Genomic DNA, 17,522 nt, shown 5'->3' with positions numbered 1-17,522 from the left:
TATGTCTCTGTAATTTAAAATTTTATCCAAACCCTAATTGGGAGATGTTGTATGAAAATCATAGGTGCTCACTTTCCCCTATTTCAGTGCAAGCAATATTAAGTAGATGTTAGAAGGAACACAATTTAATTGAACTATTCACATAGATGTTTATATAAATAGCTCCTGAAACCATTCAGAGAACACAGGGAATTGATTTACTAGAATAATGTTGGTTTTTGGTGGCTTTTTTTTTTTTTTTTTTTTTTACTATATTGAAATGTAATGTACATTTCTCCTCATTACTCTGCTTCCCCTGTCTCCCAGATTAACTGCTACACTTAGTTCTAACTGCATGGATTAGTTTTGCCTATTTTGTGTCTGGCGTCTTTTGGCTCAATATTATGTTTATGAGATTTACCCATGTTTTTGTTGTATGGTATTCTCTTTGTAAGAATATAACAAAAATATTTTTATTCATTCTATAGGCGGTGGATATTTTGTTTCCAGTTTTTGGCTATTATGAATAGTGCTGTTATGAATATCCTCATACATATCTTTTTTTTTTTTTTTTTTTTTTTTTTTTTTTTCATATCTTTTAGTAGATATATGTATGCACTTCTGTAGATATTTACCAAGGATTGTAATTGTTGGTTCATAGATTAAATATATGTTCATCCTCAGTAGATCCTGGTAAATGGTTTTCTAGAGTATCTGTACCAGTTTATGTTCCCACCAGCAGAATGTGAGCATTCCTATTCCACGTCCCTGCCAACACTTGTATATTTTTATTTTCTAATTTTAGCCATACTGGTGGGTATGTGGTGATATTGTAAGTGAACACACATGCACGTGTAAGTTTTGGAATTTGAGGAACTATTTCCAGGAAAAACATCAAGTGGAGGTTGAAGAGATTGTATCTGTTGGGAGTTTACTTTTAGACAAGTATCACAAGGTTGGCAAATATTGAGAGTTCTATCTCCTAGGTCAATTCTGCAGACAGATAAAGTTTTTCCCTTTACATAAAAGGGTGTATTTATTTTTTGTGGCTCTAAGAATAAAATACTCATTTCGTACTAATTGAGTACCTACTTTGTGTCAGGCACTGGGCCAAACATTGTATAACAATTATTTTGGAAATTTTGGAAAATAGAAAAAAGTATAAAGAAGAAAATAAAAATCATTCCTAAACTCATTCATCCACTGACAACAGTTTGTGATATATATACATTTGTGATAATACTTACATATGTGTGTATAAAATATTTTTTCCCTCCACTATAGATGCTGGAGAGGATGTGGAGAAACGGGAACCCTCTTGCACTGTTGGTGGGAATGCAAATTGGTGCAGCCGCTCTGGAAAACAGTGTGGAGGTTCCTCAGAAAATTAAAAATAGACCTACCCTATGACCCAGCAATAGCACTGCTAGGAATTTACCCAAGGGATACAGGAGTACTGATGCATAGGGGCACTTGTACCCCAATGTTTATAGCAGCACTTTCAACAATAGCCAAGTTATGGAAAGAGCCTAAATGTCCATCAACTGATGAATGGATAAAGAAATTGTGGTTTATATACACAATGGAGTACTACATGGCAATGAGAAAGAACGAAATATGGCCCTTTGTAGCAACGTGGATGGAACTGGAGAGTGTGATGCTAAGTGAAATAAGCCATACAGAGAAATACAGATACCATATGTTTTCACTCTTATGTGGATCCTGAGAAACTTAACAGAAACCCATGGGGGAGGGGAAGAAAAAAAAAAAGAGGTTAGAGTGGGAGAGAGCCAAAGCATAAGAGACTCTTAAAAACTGAGAACAAACTGAGGGTTGACGGGGGGTGGGAGGGAGGGGAGGGTGGGTGATGGGTATTGAGGAGGGCACCTTTTGGGATGAACACTGGGTGTTGTATGGAAACCAATTTGACAATAAATTTCATATATTGAAAAAAAATTTTTTTGTCCCTCCTAGTTGAGATTAGTTTTGTATTTTCCCCCCCTTAACCTTACCCACTTAGCATTTTCTCACATCATTTAGAACTATTTGTAAATCTTTTTAATGACTGGATATTACCCATCATATGACTGTATCATAATTCACTTAAGTGTTCCCTCATTGAATATTTAGTTTTTAAATTTTAGCCATGTAAAAATATGATGAATTAACATAACACAAATGTTTGCTAGCATCTTATTTATTTTTCTTTCATAATCCTATATATTTAAAAAATTAAAAAAATTTTTAATGTTTATTTATTATTGAGAGAGTGAGAGAGACAGAGAATGAATAGGGGAGGGGCAGAGAGAGAGGGAGACACATAATCCAAAGCAGGCTTCAGACTCTGAGCTGTCAGCCCAGAGCCCGATGCAGGGCTCGAACCCATGAACTGTGAGATCATGACTCAAGCCGAAGTTGGATGCTTAACCAACTGAGCCACCCAGGAGCCCCAAAATAGGTTCACATTTGCCCACATTTTAGTTTATTTTCTTAGTCTAGTTTCCTAGACAGGAATTGACCATGTCAAATGATATTGTTGCTTTTTAGGTTTAAAATGCCTGTGTTGATGCACCCTTTCTAGCATTGACTATTATGATTATTTTAATGTGCTAATTTAATATTTTAAAAAGTAGCTCAACAACTTTGTTTTAATTTAGATTTGATTTTTTCTTCTAGTACGTCTAAGCCAAAAGAGTCTTTAAAAGTTCTCAGTTTTTTATTTGCAATTTAACAATTGCTATGCTGGTGGCAAGACTCTTACTTTGGGGGTGAGACTGTTATCATGGGAATTTGGGGAAAAAGGAGTAGAAAATGGGGTCACTTGTATGTTCTGTGTTTTCTGTTTTTTTAAGGTTGGACTTCCTATATAGCAGAAGTGGGAAGGGAACTAGTGTTACCGAGTGATCACAGTATGGCAGGGCCTATGCTAGGTCATACCAGCTCCTGACAGGTCAGACCGAACTTTGAGCCCCAAATCTGTCACGAGCAACAGCACTGGAAACATTGTTCTGACACTGATCTTTGGTTTGCTAGGGACTATGGTTTCATTTTTGTGTAAAATATTTGGGATGTGGCTTAGAAAATCTTAGGACTTCTCTTAGTAATCCTTTGTGGACCTGTCATCTTTGAATTTATCTAACCCTTCTTAAACTAACTTGTATTTTAAACCTACCACATCTATTAATTATAATAATAATTATATATTCAGACTTTAAATATATTTCATTATTGTTGCTGATTTATTAATTTTGTTCTTTTCATTTTCTCCCCCTTCCTTTATAGTTATTTGAAAATTAGTGTTATACCTAGTGAGATTTCCATCCTGGTCTATGCCCTTTCCATTCTTCCATCTCCTTACCTAGATGAAGTGGAGATATCTCGAATTGAAGCAGTTTTACCACAATGTGACCTGACTGACCTGAATAGTTTCGCCACATCTGTTTTAAGATGGATTCATTATGATCGCACATATCTGGATAATACTACTGGGAAACAGCTGAAACTACTTCAAAAACTAGATCACTATGGTCTTCAGAGACTACAGAAATGCACCAATTTGAATCTGTTATGGGAAGAACTTAAATCTTTAAAAGGAGACTGGTTTGCTGAGTCACTTCTTGAAGAAACAGTTGCTACTTTACACCGTTTGATGGATGAAATTAATTACAAAAATGTGGCTGAGATTGCATCTTTTCTTTCTAGAACTAACTACCTCAGTACTTTGCTACTTGATAGGATAGCTTCGGTGGTCCTTCAGCAGACTGAAAAGGTGAAATTGAGTTTTATGTAGTTGTCAGTTTCTAAAAGAATAAGTGTTTATCGTAAGTACTTTGAGAACTTAATTGGAATTTGAAGTTTAAAAATTAAATTCTAGTGTCTGGTGCCACAGTTTGTTCTTCCTCTAAAGTTTCTTCCTCCAGCAGTATAGATCTGGGGAGATTAGCAGTCATCTTTTGGTTCACTACAATGTTTTTAGGATCTGTAGTCAACTTTCATTGTCTAGAAGGAAATACTTAATAGTAGTTGTATTAGGAAATGGAGTATGAATGATTTTTATTTTCTTTTTATTTTCTATAATCCTGTAATACTACTTTTACTAAGAATGACTCCATTCAAAAGCCCAAATGTGAAAAATGAGAAAAATATAAGCTGTACACTGACTTGTGTATTCCTAAATTGTCAGTGTGGTTTCTTACAGATTTGTTTCTGGAACTTACTTGTAAAATACTGCTTTTTGGATTATGTGAGAAGAAGCTCACTTATTAAAATCTCTTGTATATATCAGATAAGGCTTTTTTACTTACGAGACAATATTTCTCCCTAATTAAAATAAAAATCTATTGTACCTGGCAGTCATTAAGTTTTGGATGAATGAGTGAATAATGAAATTAAAAAATGAATCAATGAAAGAAAAATAAATGCTAATGATTATAAACTAATTAGCTTCCTTAATTACATTATATGATGAGTCTATAATGCGCTGAAAGGATGGAAATTAGTGATACTATTTCCTATTCATTTTAATGACTAATGAATCCTGGAATAGGTTTTACACCTAACAAAATTAATTTGCATTTTATCTGATTAATTTTTTCCGCGTTGATACTAGAGTTATTAGAAACTAGTGGTAGGATTAAGTAGATTATAGCAGGGTGGAAAAATTAATAAGTAGTGCTGCATTTATCATTTTACTGTAGGCATGTTCATTTAACTCTCAGCATGTTAGAAAAAGATTTCTAGCCAAAATAATAATTAGGTTAAAATTTTGTTTTACTGAAGTTTAAACTATAACATTTTGTTGTGTTTATACAGATCCACCCTTTTGCGATCCTTCCTATTATTCTTCCATTTAGCATCTTGAACTATGATCCACCTCAAAGTGATGAATTTTTTGGAATTTGCGTTCAACACCTTAATTCTTACTTAAGTAGGTATATTGTTTGGCAGTACATTGAGTAAGTAGGTTGGAGGATACCATTGCCATTGTGGTAAGAGATATCCTTCATTTAAGGGGTAACCATAACAGCCATGAGTTCTAGACCTAAAAAAAAGTTTGTACCCATTTTTGAAGCATTTTTATTATGAAAAAATGTCAAACTTGAAAAAATGGAAAGAATCAAAGAGCCCCTATATACTCAATGGGCAGATTCAGTAATTGTTAACATTTTATCATATTTGCTTTATTGTTTGTTTCTCTTGCTCTCTTACTTTTTGCAGAGCTATTTCACAGTAAGTTGTAAGTGTTGTTACCCTTTACCCCTAATTGCTTCAGCATATACCTCCTAAGAATAATGACCTCTTCACCACAATACTGTTATCACACCTAAGAAAATGAGTAGTTCCTAATATCTAATACAGAGCCCATGGTTCCCCAAATACTCTTCAGAGTGGTTATTTTGGACCCAGGATCTAATCAAGGACCACCTATTGCATTAGGATGATACCTCTTTAGTCTCTTATAATCTAGATATTCTGTTTTTTTTTCCATTCTCTTGTCATTGACCGATACTATGATATGAGAACTATGTCTGATACTACTTTGTCTGCTAATAGATAAGTAAAATGGGTTGTTGTGATATGTATATATTTAGTCATGAATGGGCGTATGCCCGTGTGGAATTCATATACACCCTTTTTTAGTAACAGAATTATGTGTAGAAAGAGGAGACCTGAATCTGAGACTTAGAGTGTGCTCTCCCAGTTGTTCAGTCTTGTGTCAATCAGAAGGAAATGAAAGCATATCCTTTTTTTTTTTTTTTTAAATAAAATGTTTAAGAGAAGAAAGGTTGAGAAATATAGCTTTGATTTTTTAAGACTTACTAAGAGAATGTTTGGAAAATTCATGGGAGCTTTTATAAGTAAAATTTTAAATAATGGTATGATAATTTTCTTTATTTTGAATAAATATAATTTTGACAGGTTACTATTCACCTCATTTATGACTTGATTTTGATTTATTAAATAGACTCAGCAAAGAAATCCAGAAGAAAAGATTTAACATCTTTGTTGTCCTTTCTAAGAATATTGCTGTCAATAGGGACCCCTTCCTTCTCATCAGAAATGTCTCTTGGATGAGGCAAATCAGCTAAATAACCTTAGTCTTGTACTCTGGGACATGTGTCATGCTGTTGGGGGACAGGAAAGGGAGAACTGCTATATGAAATTTGAGCTTCACATGTGTCTACACTCAGCCTGGATATTTGAGATCCCTACACAGCAGCACAGAATAGTAGTCTAGCCTCCACTTGCTGCTAACTGTGTGACTTTAGGCAAGTCATTTAACTTCTCTGTGCCTCTGTATACTTATTTACAAAGAGGAGGTAATAATTGTTCCTGCCGTATACTGAAGTGAGATTTCAGTGAGTTAATATATATGTAAAGTTGGAATGACACCTAACACATTCTCTTTTTTTTAAGTTTATTTATGTATTTTGAGAGAGAGAGAAAGAGAGTGCACACACGAGCAGAGGAGAGGCAGAGAGCAGGGCAGAGAAAAAGGGAGGAGCATAATGTGAAGCTTGATCTTATGACTGCAAGATCATGACCTGAGCGGTTATCTAGAGTCAGTGGCTCAACCAACCCAGCCACCCAGGCGCTGGGATACCTAACACATTCTGAACAATATTATATTGTTACCAATTTATGAAGACTAGGACCAGTTTTTACATACACCATTGACCTTTTGTTTTGAATTCTTTCTCTTTTCAAAGCAATTTAAAACACTTTTTATGGAAGTGAAATAATAATACAGGAACATTTACATATCCTTAGCATGTAGTATGAATTTATACAAATTGAATCACCCAAGGAATCCGATCCAGGTGAAGAAACAGAGTATTACCACAGTATCCTTCTCTCCTGTCCCCCTTTCCTACTCTATTCCCACCCAGATGTAAGCACTTCACCACTATCCTGTCTTATTAACAGTATAGATGAGTTTTGTCAAGGCTGTGTTTGTATTTAAAAAAGGCTGTGTTTGTATTATTTTTTAAAAACTTGGTTTGAACTGAATAAAGTGTGTACTTATGTATATGTGAAGTGGCTGTGCATTATGAATTTTTTAATGGTAATTTTGTTTTAGGTGTACTGGATCCTCTCATGTTAGTGTTTCTTGGTTTCTCTTTGGCCACACTTGAATATTTTCCAGAAGATCTGCTGCAGGCTATTTTTAACATTAAATTCTTAGCCAAAATGGATTCTCAACTTGAACGTATGTATCTATATTTTATCAAATTATTACTTGTGCTTTTAGCCAGGTTTCAACTCTCCCTCTACTGAAGCACTCGAATGTTAATATATGTTTTTCTGTTTATAAAAGTATTTCCTGCTTCTTGTAGAAAATTTGGAAAACATAGAAAAGTATAAAAACGAAAGTAAGAGATTACTCATCATCTTTTGCCAAGTGAAACTACCCCTTTAAATAATGTTTTGGAGTGTATCTTTTTTTTCTGTCTGTCTCCTGTTCTTGTGTGTGTGTTTATATATCTATCTGTATTTTAAAACAAAATTTGGATTATTTATATATCACTTTTGTATGTTGCCTATGGTCATTGAACTATATTTTGAACATTTCTGCATGCCATTAAGTATTTTTTGATGTCATGATTTTTTTAGTGTCTATATAATCTGCCATGATGTGAATGTGATAGCATTTGTTATCATGTAGGTTGTTTCCAATTCTTCATTATTATAAATACTGAGTGTTATATATGAATCACTGACCTCATCTTTGTTTCTTTAGGATTGGTTCCTAATGTGAAATATTAGGTCAATGAAAATTCTTTGGTTGTATTTTTAAAAATGTAGTTCTAATGTTTGTGAGTAGTGAAAATGACATAGGAGTTGTTCCTAATCAAACCATTGAATAATTAAAAAATATAAAGCATGTGTGTGCAAATGAGATGATTTTATAATATGAGACTAAAAGTACTAACAAATAATGGGAATAAATGAATGTGAAAAACCTGTTAAAATCCATTAATATTTTATTTTTGTTTTCAGTTTTATGTTCATCTTTAAGTATGAGGGTCCAATTACGTCTTATGGAGTTAAATAGAGCTGTCTGCTTGGAGTGCCCTGAGTATCAGATTCCATGGTTTCATGACCGCTTCTGCCAACAACAGTATAATAAAGGTTTGAGTTTTCTTTGGGTCAGACAGCAAAGTTTAATTCCAAAGTAAACTTTAGGTAGTACCTTGCTAAGCCTAACCATGACACCAGAGTTGCTGTGAGTGCCATGACCTATTTAGTAGAACCGTTTTGTAGGTGAGATTTGTGTTATAAGAATTTCTTAATATTTAGGACACTAATCCTCTTTTGGTAGAAAATACAGAACTTACATTGTTCTGAATTTAATATCATTGCATATGGTATTATACTGAAGCTCTTGTTGAAAATACTAATCTTTGTTTTTTGGTTTGCAGAATTGGGATGATTTTTATTAAAAAATGGATTAACCTATTTTAAGTGAAGTAATTATTTTTATTTTCATAAAGATACTGGCAGCGTGAATGGAGCACAACAGCAGATTTATAAAATGTTAGCAGAGGTATTAGGAGGAGTCAATTATGTAAAAGCCTCAGTTCTTACACCTTATTACCATAAAATAGGTAAGTATTTGGCAGGTTACTAGGTACTTTCAGAAGACTAAACTAATTTTTTTTTATAAAAGTTTGTTTGTTTGTTTATTTATTTATTTATTTATTTATTTTTATCACTCTAAGACCACTTTTTTATTTTATAATTTTTTTTTTTAATATGAAATTAATTGTCAAATTGGTTTCCATACAACACCCAGTGCTCATCCCAACAGGTGCCCTCCTCAATGCCCATCACCCACCCTCCCCTCCCTCCCACCCCCCATCAACCCTCAGTTTGTTCTCAGTTTTTAAGAGTCTCTTATGGTTTGGCTGTCTCCCTCTCTAACCTTTTTTTTTTTCCTTCCCCTCCCCCATGGTCTTCTGTTAAGTTTCTCAGGATCCACATAAGAGTGAAAACATATGGTATCTGTCTTTCTCTGTATGACTTATTTCACTTAGCATAACACTCTCCCGTTCCATCCACGTTGCTACAAAGGCCAGATTTCATTCTTTCTCATTGTCAAGTAGTATTCCATTGTATATATAAACCACAATTTCTTTATCCATTCATCAGTTGATGGACATTTAGGCTCTTTCCATAATTTGGCTATTGTTGAAAGTGCTGCTATAAACATTGGGGTACAAGTGCCCCTATGCATCAGCACTCCTGTATCCCTTGAGTAAATTCCTAGCAGTGCTGTTGCTGGGTCATAGGGTAGATCTATTTTTAAAAGTATTTTTTTTAAATTTATTTATTATTTATTTTTGAGAAACAGAGTATGAGCAGGGGAGGGGCAGAGAGAGAGGGAGAATCGCAAGCAGGCTGCACGCTATAGGCACAGAGCCCCACGCGGGGCTCGAACTCACAAGCTGTGAGATCATAAACCAAAATCAAGAGTTGGACGCTTAACCAACTGAGCCACCCAGGTGCCCCAGAAGACTGAACTAATTAAAGTAGAATTGTCTCATCAAATGGAGATTTCCAAACAGACTGAAATAGAAGAGTACAGTGATTTCTCAAGTTCCCATGGTCCAGCTTTGATAGCCGTCAGCATTTTGCTGTTTTTCAAAAAAAATTTTTTACTTATATTTTACTAATTGTAAGTAAAACCCAGGGGCTCCTGGGTGGCTCAATCCATTAAGTGTCTGGCTTCGGCTGAGGTCATGATCTCACGGTCTGTGAGTTCGAGCCCCACATCAGGCTCTGTGCTGACAGCTCAGAGTGTGGACCCTGCTTTGGATTCTGTGTTTCCCCCTCTCTCTGCCCCTCCCCCACTCATGCTCTCTACCCCCCCCCCCCCAAAGTAAATAAACATTAAAAAATATTTTTAAAAAATTCTAAGTAAATCCCAGGCTCAGATTCACTGAACATTCCTAGATCTTCAAAAGTTCTTTTCCTCTCCACTAAGTACCCTGAAACAATTTCATTGTTTTAAGTTCATCATAAAAACTAAGTTGGATTATCAACCTGGATGAAGATTTCCATAGGTACGTATGATCAACTCTAACCTGGTTAACCTTGTTTCTCAGTGGTCTAGTTGTATAAGGCATTCTGATTTCATCATGGATGACATAAAGTTGGTTGGCCAGCTGATAAATTGGGTGGCAACATAAGATTTTTTTTTTTTAATAGATAAATTCAGGGCACCTGGGTGGCTCGGTTGGTTAGGTGTCTGACTCTTGATCTCCGCTCAGGTCATGATCTTTCAGTTCGTGAATTTGAGTCCCACATTGGGCTCTGCACTGATGGCATGGAGCCTGCTTGGGATTCTGTCTCTTCCTCTCTCTCTGCTCCTCACCTACTTGTGTGCTCTCTCTCTCTCTCTCTCTCTCTCAAAATAAATAAATAAACTTTAAAAAATAGCTAAATTCAAATGTGGACTTAAAGGAAAAGATGAGGTTTTAAGAGGATTAACATAAACTTTAAAAAATTTAGGATTAGAAAACTTCTGCATACATACAGGATGTTATAAAGTATTAAAAGCTTGATATAAACTAATACTTAAATGGTTACCAAAAGTCAAATACTGTTTTAAACTATGTTATTAAGAATAACAAGAAAGTTAGTAGTCCCACTGTATTCTGGCCTTCAGACATATCTTAGTATTATATTCTTCTTTTGAGCGTTACATTTTGTGAGAGTGACAAATAGGGCCTGGAAACAAAGGATCTAGAAATCATGTCTTACAACTAGAGAGGACAGGAACTGCACAGATTCCAGTCCCTGAGCAAGTTCCTAAACCTCCGAACTTTATTAGTTTCTTCATCTGTAAATGGGGATGATAATGCCCACTTAATAGGATTACCTGGCATATTGCATGAAAAGCATTTAGCACTGTCCTTGGAACATAGTGAGTGCTCAATAAATTTTATTTAACAAAGAAGCTAGGAATGTTTAATCTGAAAACTGGAAGAGTTATGGTGGGCATAACATAATGTTTTAAGGATTGCTTTGTGAAAGAAGAAGTGGATATTTATCTCAAGAATAAAAATACGGGAAAAAAAGGAATATTTTACGTGAATGTAAGAGTTTTATGAAAGATTTGTCAAAAAATGAAATAATGGTCTGCCTTGTGAAGAAGAAATGTTTGGGCAGAAATGGGTGATCAGATGGTGTGTGTGTGTGTGTGTGTGTGTGTGTGTGTGTGATTTTTGTATTCAGCCGAAGGCTGAACCTAATAGTCATTAATACCCTCATCTTGTACTACAAAACACGTATTCTCAGTTGTTTGGTTTTATGTTAGTCAGGATTATATTTGGCTATGAGTGTCAAAAATCCACAAATAATAGGAACTTAAAGTTATTTCCTTCTCCTGTATGTGTAACTGGCATCCAAGGCTGGGATGCCAGCTCCGTGAACATTAAAGTTCAGGATCCTTCTATCTTATTATAATTTATAACCTCAACATGTAGCTTCCTCTTTTTGGTCCAAAATGACTCCTTCTACTTTAGCCAACACATCTATAATCTGAGCAGAAGGGAGAGGGAAGGAAAGGGAAGGGTGTCCCTTAAGTACCGTTCCTTGAAGTTGCATATACTGTTTGGGGGGTGGTGCAGAGAGAGAGAGAGGGAGAGCATGAGCAGGAGAGGGACAGAGAGAAAGGGAGAGAGAGAATCCCAAGCAAGGTTCATACTGCCAACATGTGGAGTCTGACGCGGGACTCTAGCCCACAAACTGTGAGACCATACCTGAGCCAAAATCAAGAGTTGGACGCTTAGCCAACTGAACCACCCAGGCGCCTCTGCACATACCGCTTTTAATTATACCCCATGGCCACACTTGGCTATGCGTAAGTTAAGAAAATGTGGTTTTTATTCCGGGTTATCATGTACTCAGCTAATTCTATTATTAAAAATGAATGGAAGTATTAGGTATTGGGGGACAACCTACACCCTGTGACAGGGTTGTTTTAAAAGATTGACATAGATCTTCCTTGGCTTACCATGGGGTTATATCCCAGGAGACCCATTTTACATTGGAAATATTGTGAGTCAAAAATGCATTTAATACATGTAACATGCTGAACATCACAGTTTAGCTTAGTTTACCTAAAATGTGCTCAGAACACTTACATTAGCCTACAGTTGGGCAAAAACATCTATCACAAGCCTGTTTTACAGTAAGGTATTGAATATCTCATATAATTTATTGAATACTGTACTGAAAGTGAAAAACAAAATGGTTCTAACTGTGTCAGTTGTCAGTCCTCACTATTGCTGCCCAGCATCAAAAGAGATTATTGTAGTGCATGTTAGCCCACGCAGGATCCAAATTAAAAATCTGAAGTATAGTTTCTATTGAATGCTTATCACTTTTGTACCATTGTAAAGTTGAAAACTCACAGATTGGGGACTGTGTCTGCATACTCCTGTTAATCTGCACTGTTTAAAATATATGTGTATTTTGGGGCACCTGAGTGGCTCAGTCGGTTAAGCATCTAACTCTTGATTTTTCTTGATGGTTTGTGATATCGAGCCCTGCGTCGGGCTCTGCACTGACAGGAGCCTGCTTGGGATTCTCTCCCTGTCTCTCTGCACCCTCCCTCCGCCCCCATTTTACTTCCTTTCTCCCTCTCTCTCAAAATAAATAAACATTACAAAAATTATATATTTCTATGTTTTAAAATATACTCCTGGGGCACCTGGGTGGCTCAGTCTGTTGAGCGGCCGACTTTGGCTTAGGTCATGATCTCAAGGTCCGTGAGTTCGAGCCCCGCGTCGGGCTCTGTGCTGACAGCTCGGAGCCTGGAGCCTGTTTCAGATTCTGTGTCTCCCTCTCTCTGACTCTCCCCCGTTCATGCTCTGTCTCTCTCTGTCTCAAAAATAAATAAACATTAAAAAAATTTAAAAAAATATATACTCCTGTAAAAATAATGCGCTAAAGGAAGGAAATGCACTAAAGTATGAATGTGAAAATGGTGGGTAACTCCATCTCATAATTTAAAATTATTGAGCACCAGCTTTGTGACAGGCACTGTGACTGGCTCTTCATTCCTGTTACTGCATTTTGTTATTTTTGTTAATGTTTCTTTCTGATTAGAGTCACATCTATGTAAAACATTTGGAAAATACAGAAAAGAAAAAAGTAAAAAAAAATCATGTATTACAAATCATGCATAACATGTAATTAGTACTGAAACCAGGATTACTATATCCCATTGTATTTCCAACTCATGTTTGTACTTCCTGCTGTCAAGAGGCTTATTTTTATGTGAAAATGTATATAAATCATTAAAATAAGGTTTAACTGGTAATATTTGTGTATATGGATATGGCATAATTAAGACAGTATAATAGTATGATTAATAACTGTGGATTGGAAGCATTGCTTAGGGTTTTAAAAACCCATATTAAAATTTTTTTTTTAATGTTTATTTATTTTTGAAGGAGAGAGAGACAAAGTGTGAGTGGGGGACAGGCAGAGAGAGAGGAGAAGCAGAACCCGAAGCAAGCTCCAGGCTCTGAGCTGTCAGCACTGAGTTTGGCACGGGGCTTGAAGTCACCAGCCATGAGATCATGACCTGAGCTAAAGTCAGATGCCCAAACGACTGAGCCACCCCGGTGCCCCCCAAAAAGACACACATTTTTACGAGACCAGTGCTCTAACCCCTGAGCTACGGAGCCTCAAGACACACATTTTTTAAAAAATTACAGGGGCGCCTGAGTGGCTCAGTCGGTTGAGCGTCCGACTTCGGCTCAGGTCATGATCTCATAGTCTGTGAGTTCGAGCCCTGCGTCAGGCTCTGTGCTGACAGCTCAGAGCCTGGAGCCTGTTTTAGTCTGTGTCTCCCTCTCTCTCTGCCCCTCCCCTGTTCATGCTCTGTCTCTCCCTGTCTCAAAAATAAAATGTTAAAAAAAAATTACAAAAAAAAAATTACAAAATATATACTTAAAAAACCCAGAAAGTACAGATAACAAAAAAGAAGAATTACCATGTTTAATCATTGTTTACTTTTACTGTCTGTTTTTCTGACTTGTTTAAAACAAAAAAGGGCTTATTCTATATAGTGGTTGTAGCTATGTTTACACATTGTAAATATTTTTCTGTGCCCATAGATATATATTATTTTTAGTGACTTCATACATATTTCATTGAGTGAGTATGTGATGTTTATTTAATCCTTAGATTTTTTTGAGGATATTTTGTTGGTACACGCAGCTGTCAAACAATGCTGCAGTTTCATACAACAACAGCAATAGCAATTGATATAACTACATATTGTTTCTTACGTGTTAGATGCCGTCTTCAATGCTTTATATATAATAAACTTCTTTATTATGCCCTTACTAGATACATAAATTCTTCTATTTCATATATTAGGAAATTGAGGCCCAGAGACATTATTGTGTGCCCAAGGTTATATAGTTGGCAAATGGCTGAGCCAGTATTTGACCTAGGCATTCTAGCTCCAGAATTCGTTCCCTCAATGAGAGAACTATATTTCATGTTTGATACTTAGCTTGAAGTTGCTTCAGTGCCTCAGTTTCCCTTATGTATAAAAAGCAGATAACTAAACCTACTCTTCCCTCCTTTTCATTTGTTGTTTCTTTTTTCATTTCGGTCCTGTCTTGTTTTTCTTGGTTTAAATATTTTTACCATTGTTTTTATTACAAAAAAATTTCAAAACAAGTACAAAGATAGAATAGCATGATGAACCTCCACCCAGCATCAACAGTTATCAAAATTCACTTGATCCTTTTCAAGCAAATCAGACATACCATCTTAAAATGTATATCTAAAAAGATGCACACCCACAGTACCATCATGATCACCCCTATAGCCATTCATAATAATTTTTTAAATGTTTATTTTTGGGGAGCCTGGGTGGCTCAGTGGTTCCTGGGATCAAGCCCCCCAGGTCGAACTCTGTGCTGACAGCAAATGCCTGCCTGGGATTCTCCCTCTCCCTCTCTCTGCCTGTCCTCTGCTCATTTCCTCTCTCCCTCTCTCTCTCTCTCTCTCTCTCTCTCATAAGTAAGTAAACTTAAAAAAATACGTGTTTATTTTTGACAGAGTGTGTACGTGAGAGCTTGGGCGGGGCAGAGAGAGAGAACAGGATCCAAAGTGGGCTCTGTGCTGACAGCAGAGAGCGGATCACAGGGCTGGAACTCAGGAACTGTGAGATCATGACCTGTCCAAACGAAGGTTGGACCATGACCAAATGAAGTTGGACGTTTAACCAATTGAGCCATCCAGGCGGCGCCCCAATAATTTCTTAATATCACATAGCTTGTCAATGTTCGAATGTCTCAATTGTCTTTTGTATGTTTTATTTTACTGTTTATTTTTTGAAATTGGAATCCAAACATTACATTTTTAAGTTCTACTTTTCTCTTTTCCCCTTACAATTTATTTATTGAAAGAAATTTTTTTTCACCATCTAGACTTTTCCAGTTGCAACCCTGTTGTATCATTCAACATGCTCCTGCATCCCTTGTTTTCCTGTAAGCCAGTCCTTAGGTCTAGGGGCTTGATTAGATTCAGGCTAGATTCCTGTCATTTATTTATTTTGCCCAGACTATTTCATAAGTGGTATGAACTTCTTAGTGCATCATATCAGAAGACACACTATGCTGGTTGTCTTATTTTTATTATATTAAAGATTCATCAGCTTATCCATTAGAAAGTTCTCCTATCAGTTTTTCACCTACAGATTTTATTAGCCATTAAAATTATTGTCTAAATCCATCATTCGTTGGGGTGGTAAAGTAGTGATATTCTGTATCATTTCTTCTGCATTAGCTGGATTTTGTCTAAAAAGAACTTACCCATATCAACTATTTAGTTACTCATGTACAGTTCCTGCAGGAAAGACAGGATACATGTTTGAACCTTTCCTTCAGATGAGTGGGTTTAGCTTTCTCCAAATGTTACCAGGAGATTTAAGAGGATTAAAATAAAACTTAATGTGATTTGGCCTGTACCAGTGCTAAATATAACTCCATGCTAAATCTAGTTTAGTAATACTTGTTGGTTGATTTTTATTGATTGATTTTCAAAGACAGGTGCCACTGGACCAGATCTTATAAAACAAGTTGGGTAATTAGGGAGGTACATCATTCTTTGTTTGTGTCTATAGATATGTATGTCTCTATATATGTATATACATGTTTAAAATACATCTTTAGGGCGCCTGAGTGGCTCAGTCATTTAGGTGGCCAACTCTTGATTTCGTCTCAGGTCATGATCTTACAGTTTGTGAGTTTGAGCCCTGCATCAGGCTTTGCACTCACAGCGCGGAGCCTGCTTCGGATCCTCTGTCTCCCTCTCTCTGCCCTTTCCTCACTCACACTCGCTCTCTCTCTCTCTCTCTCTCCCCCCTCTCTCACTCTCTGTCTCTCTCTCAAAAATAAATGTTAAAAAATTTTTTAAGTAAATAAAATATATCTTTAAACCTATACCTGTAGGAATTTACTTAATTCATACTGTTGATTCCTGTACTTCCTTAGATTTTGAGTGTATCTTGGATAAAAGAAAAAAACCTCTTCCATATGGAAGCAATAATATAGCTTTGGGAAAACTACCAGAAATGCACTGGGAATCAAATACCCAAATAACTGGATCAACACTGCCACCAGGAGCTGAAAGGTATCTTATTTCTTAGTTTCAGATTTTGTTAATTAAACGTTAAATTTGGCATAACTTAATGAACTCTGTTAACAAGGATTAATTGTAGGAGTATCTGCTGCTCATATCATCTTTTCCTGTGTCTTTGCTTTTCATGTGTCTTCTGACTTACTCTCTGTCCTTTGCTGTCCAAAGCTCAGCAATCTAACTAAAGTGCTAACCCTCTGATGGTCCTCAGTGGAAGTAAATAGTATCTTCTTTGGAGCTCCCATACATCTCTACTTATCTCATAGCACTTAGCCACTTCCTACACTGCATTACAGTTACTTAATATGTATCACATGTTTTGTTAGACTATAAGCTGTATCTCTTTATGTTTGTGTCCCTCACAGTGCCTTCCATATGGTAGTTGCATAATAAATATATGTTGGACAAGGAAACAAATGAGAAAGCATGGAAATTTTTACTATAATATGGTATAAATTCTAATGAGTAGCCTTATTTGTCCCTAGTTACCAATTTAAGTAGAATAATAACTTAGCATACTCATATATTCATTTGGTTTTTGTTAATTTATGAAGATGTAACTTTGTTCCTGAAACACTTATAATTACTTAGTTTTTCATTTTGATTTCAGAAGTAAATATATATATTTTTAATCTTGTGTAGGATTGCTTTGGAATTTTTGGATTCAAGAGCTTTTTGTAGAAACATCCCTCATTTAAAGGGGAAATCTGCTATGAAAAAACGACATTTGGAAATTTTGGGGTATCGTGTAATTCAGGTATGAAATACTGATGTAATTCTGCCCCTAAAGAACTCAGAAAACTAGATGTACATGTGTTTTCTTTTTTTAAAAATTGGAGTATAATTAACATACATTTTTATATTCATTT

At 35.8% G+C, this 17,522-nt stretch overlaps 1 protein-coding gene across 3 annotated transcripts in view; it reads left to right on the top strand.

Moving 5' to 3' along the window:
* Positions 1–17,522, top strand: part of FASTKD1 (FAST kinase domains 1) — a 47,871-nt gene that overhangs the window by 29,108 nt on the left and 1,241 nt on the right. For all 3 annotated transcript variants that reach the window (XM_042949045.1, XM_042949047.1, XM_042949048.1), the window contains 7 exons: positions 3,262–3,748; positions 4,792–4,906; positions 7,061–7,189; positions 7,981–8,112; positions 8,475–8,588; positions 16,509–16,647; positions 17,296–17,410. In XM_042949045.1, the coding sequence (XP_042804979.1) occupies positions 3,262–3,748; positions 4,792–4,906; positions 7,061–7,189; positions 7,981–8,112; positions 8,475–8,588; positions 16,509–16,647; positions 17,296–17,410 (1,231 nt within the window). The remainder of the gene's footprint in view (positions 1–3,261; positions 3,749–4,791; positions 4,907–7,060; positions 7,190–7,980; positions 8,113–8,474; positions 8,589–16,508; positions 16,648–17,295; positions 17,411–17,522) is intronic.

This window comes from Panthera leo, chromosome C1 (genome assembly GCF_018350215.1).
Source record: "Panthera leo isolate Ple1 chromosome C1, P.leo_Ple1_pat1.1, whole genome shotgun sequence".
In the NCBI taxonomy this organism is placed as follows: Eukaryota; Metazoa; Chordata; class Mammalia; order Carnivora; family Felidae; genus Panthera; species Panthera leo.
Note: the sequence above shows the minus strand (reverse complement) of the source record. Positions and strands in the feature narration are given on the sequence as shown.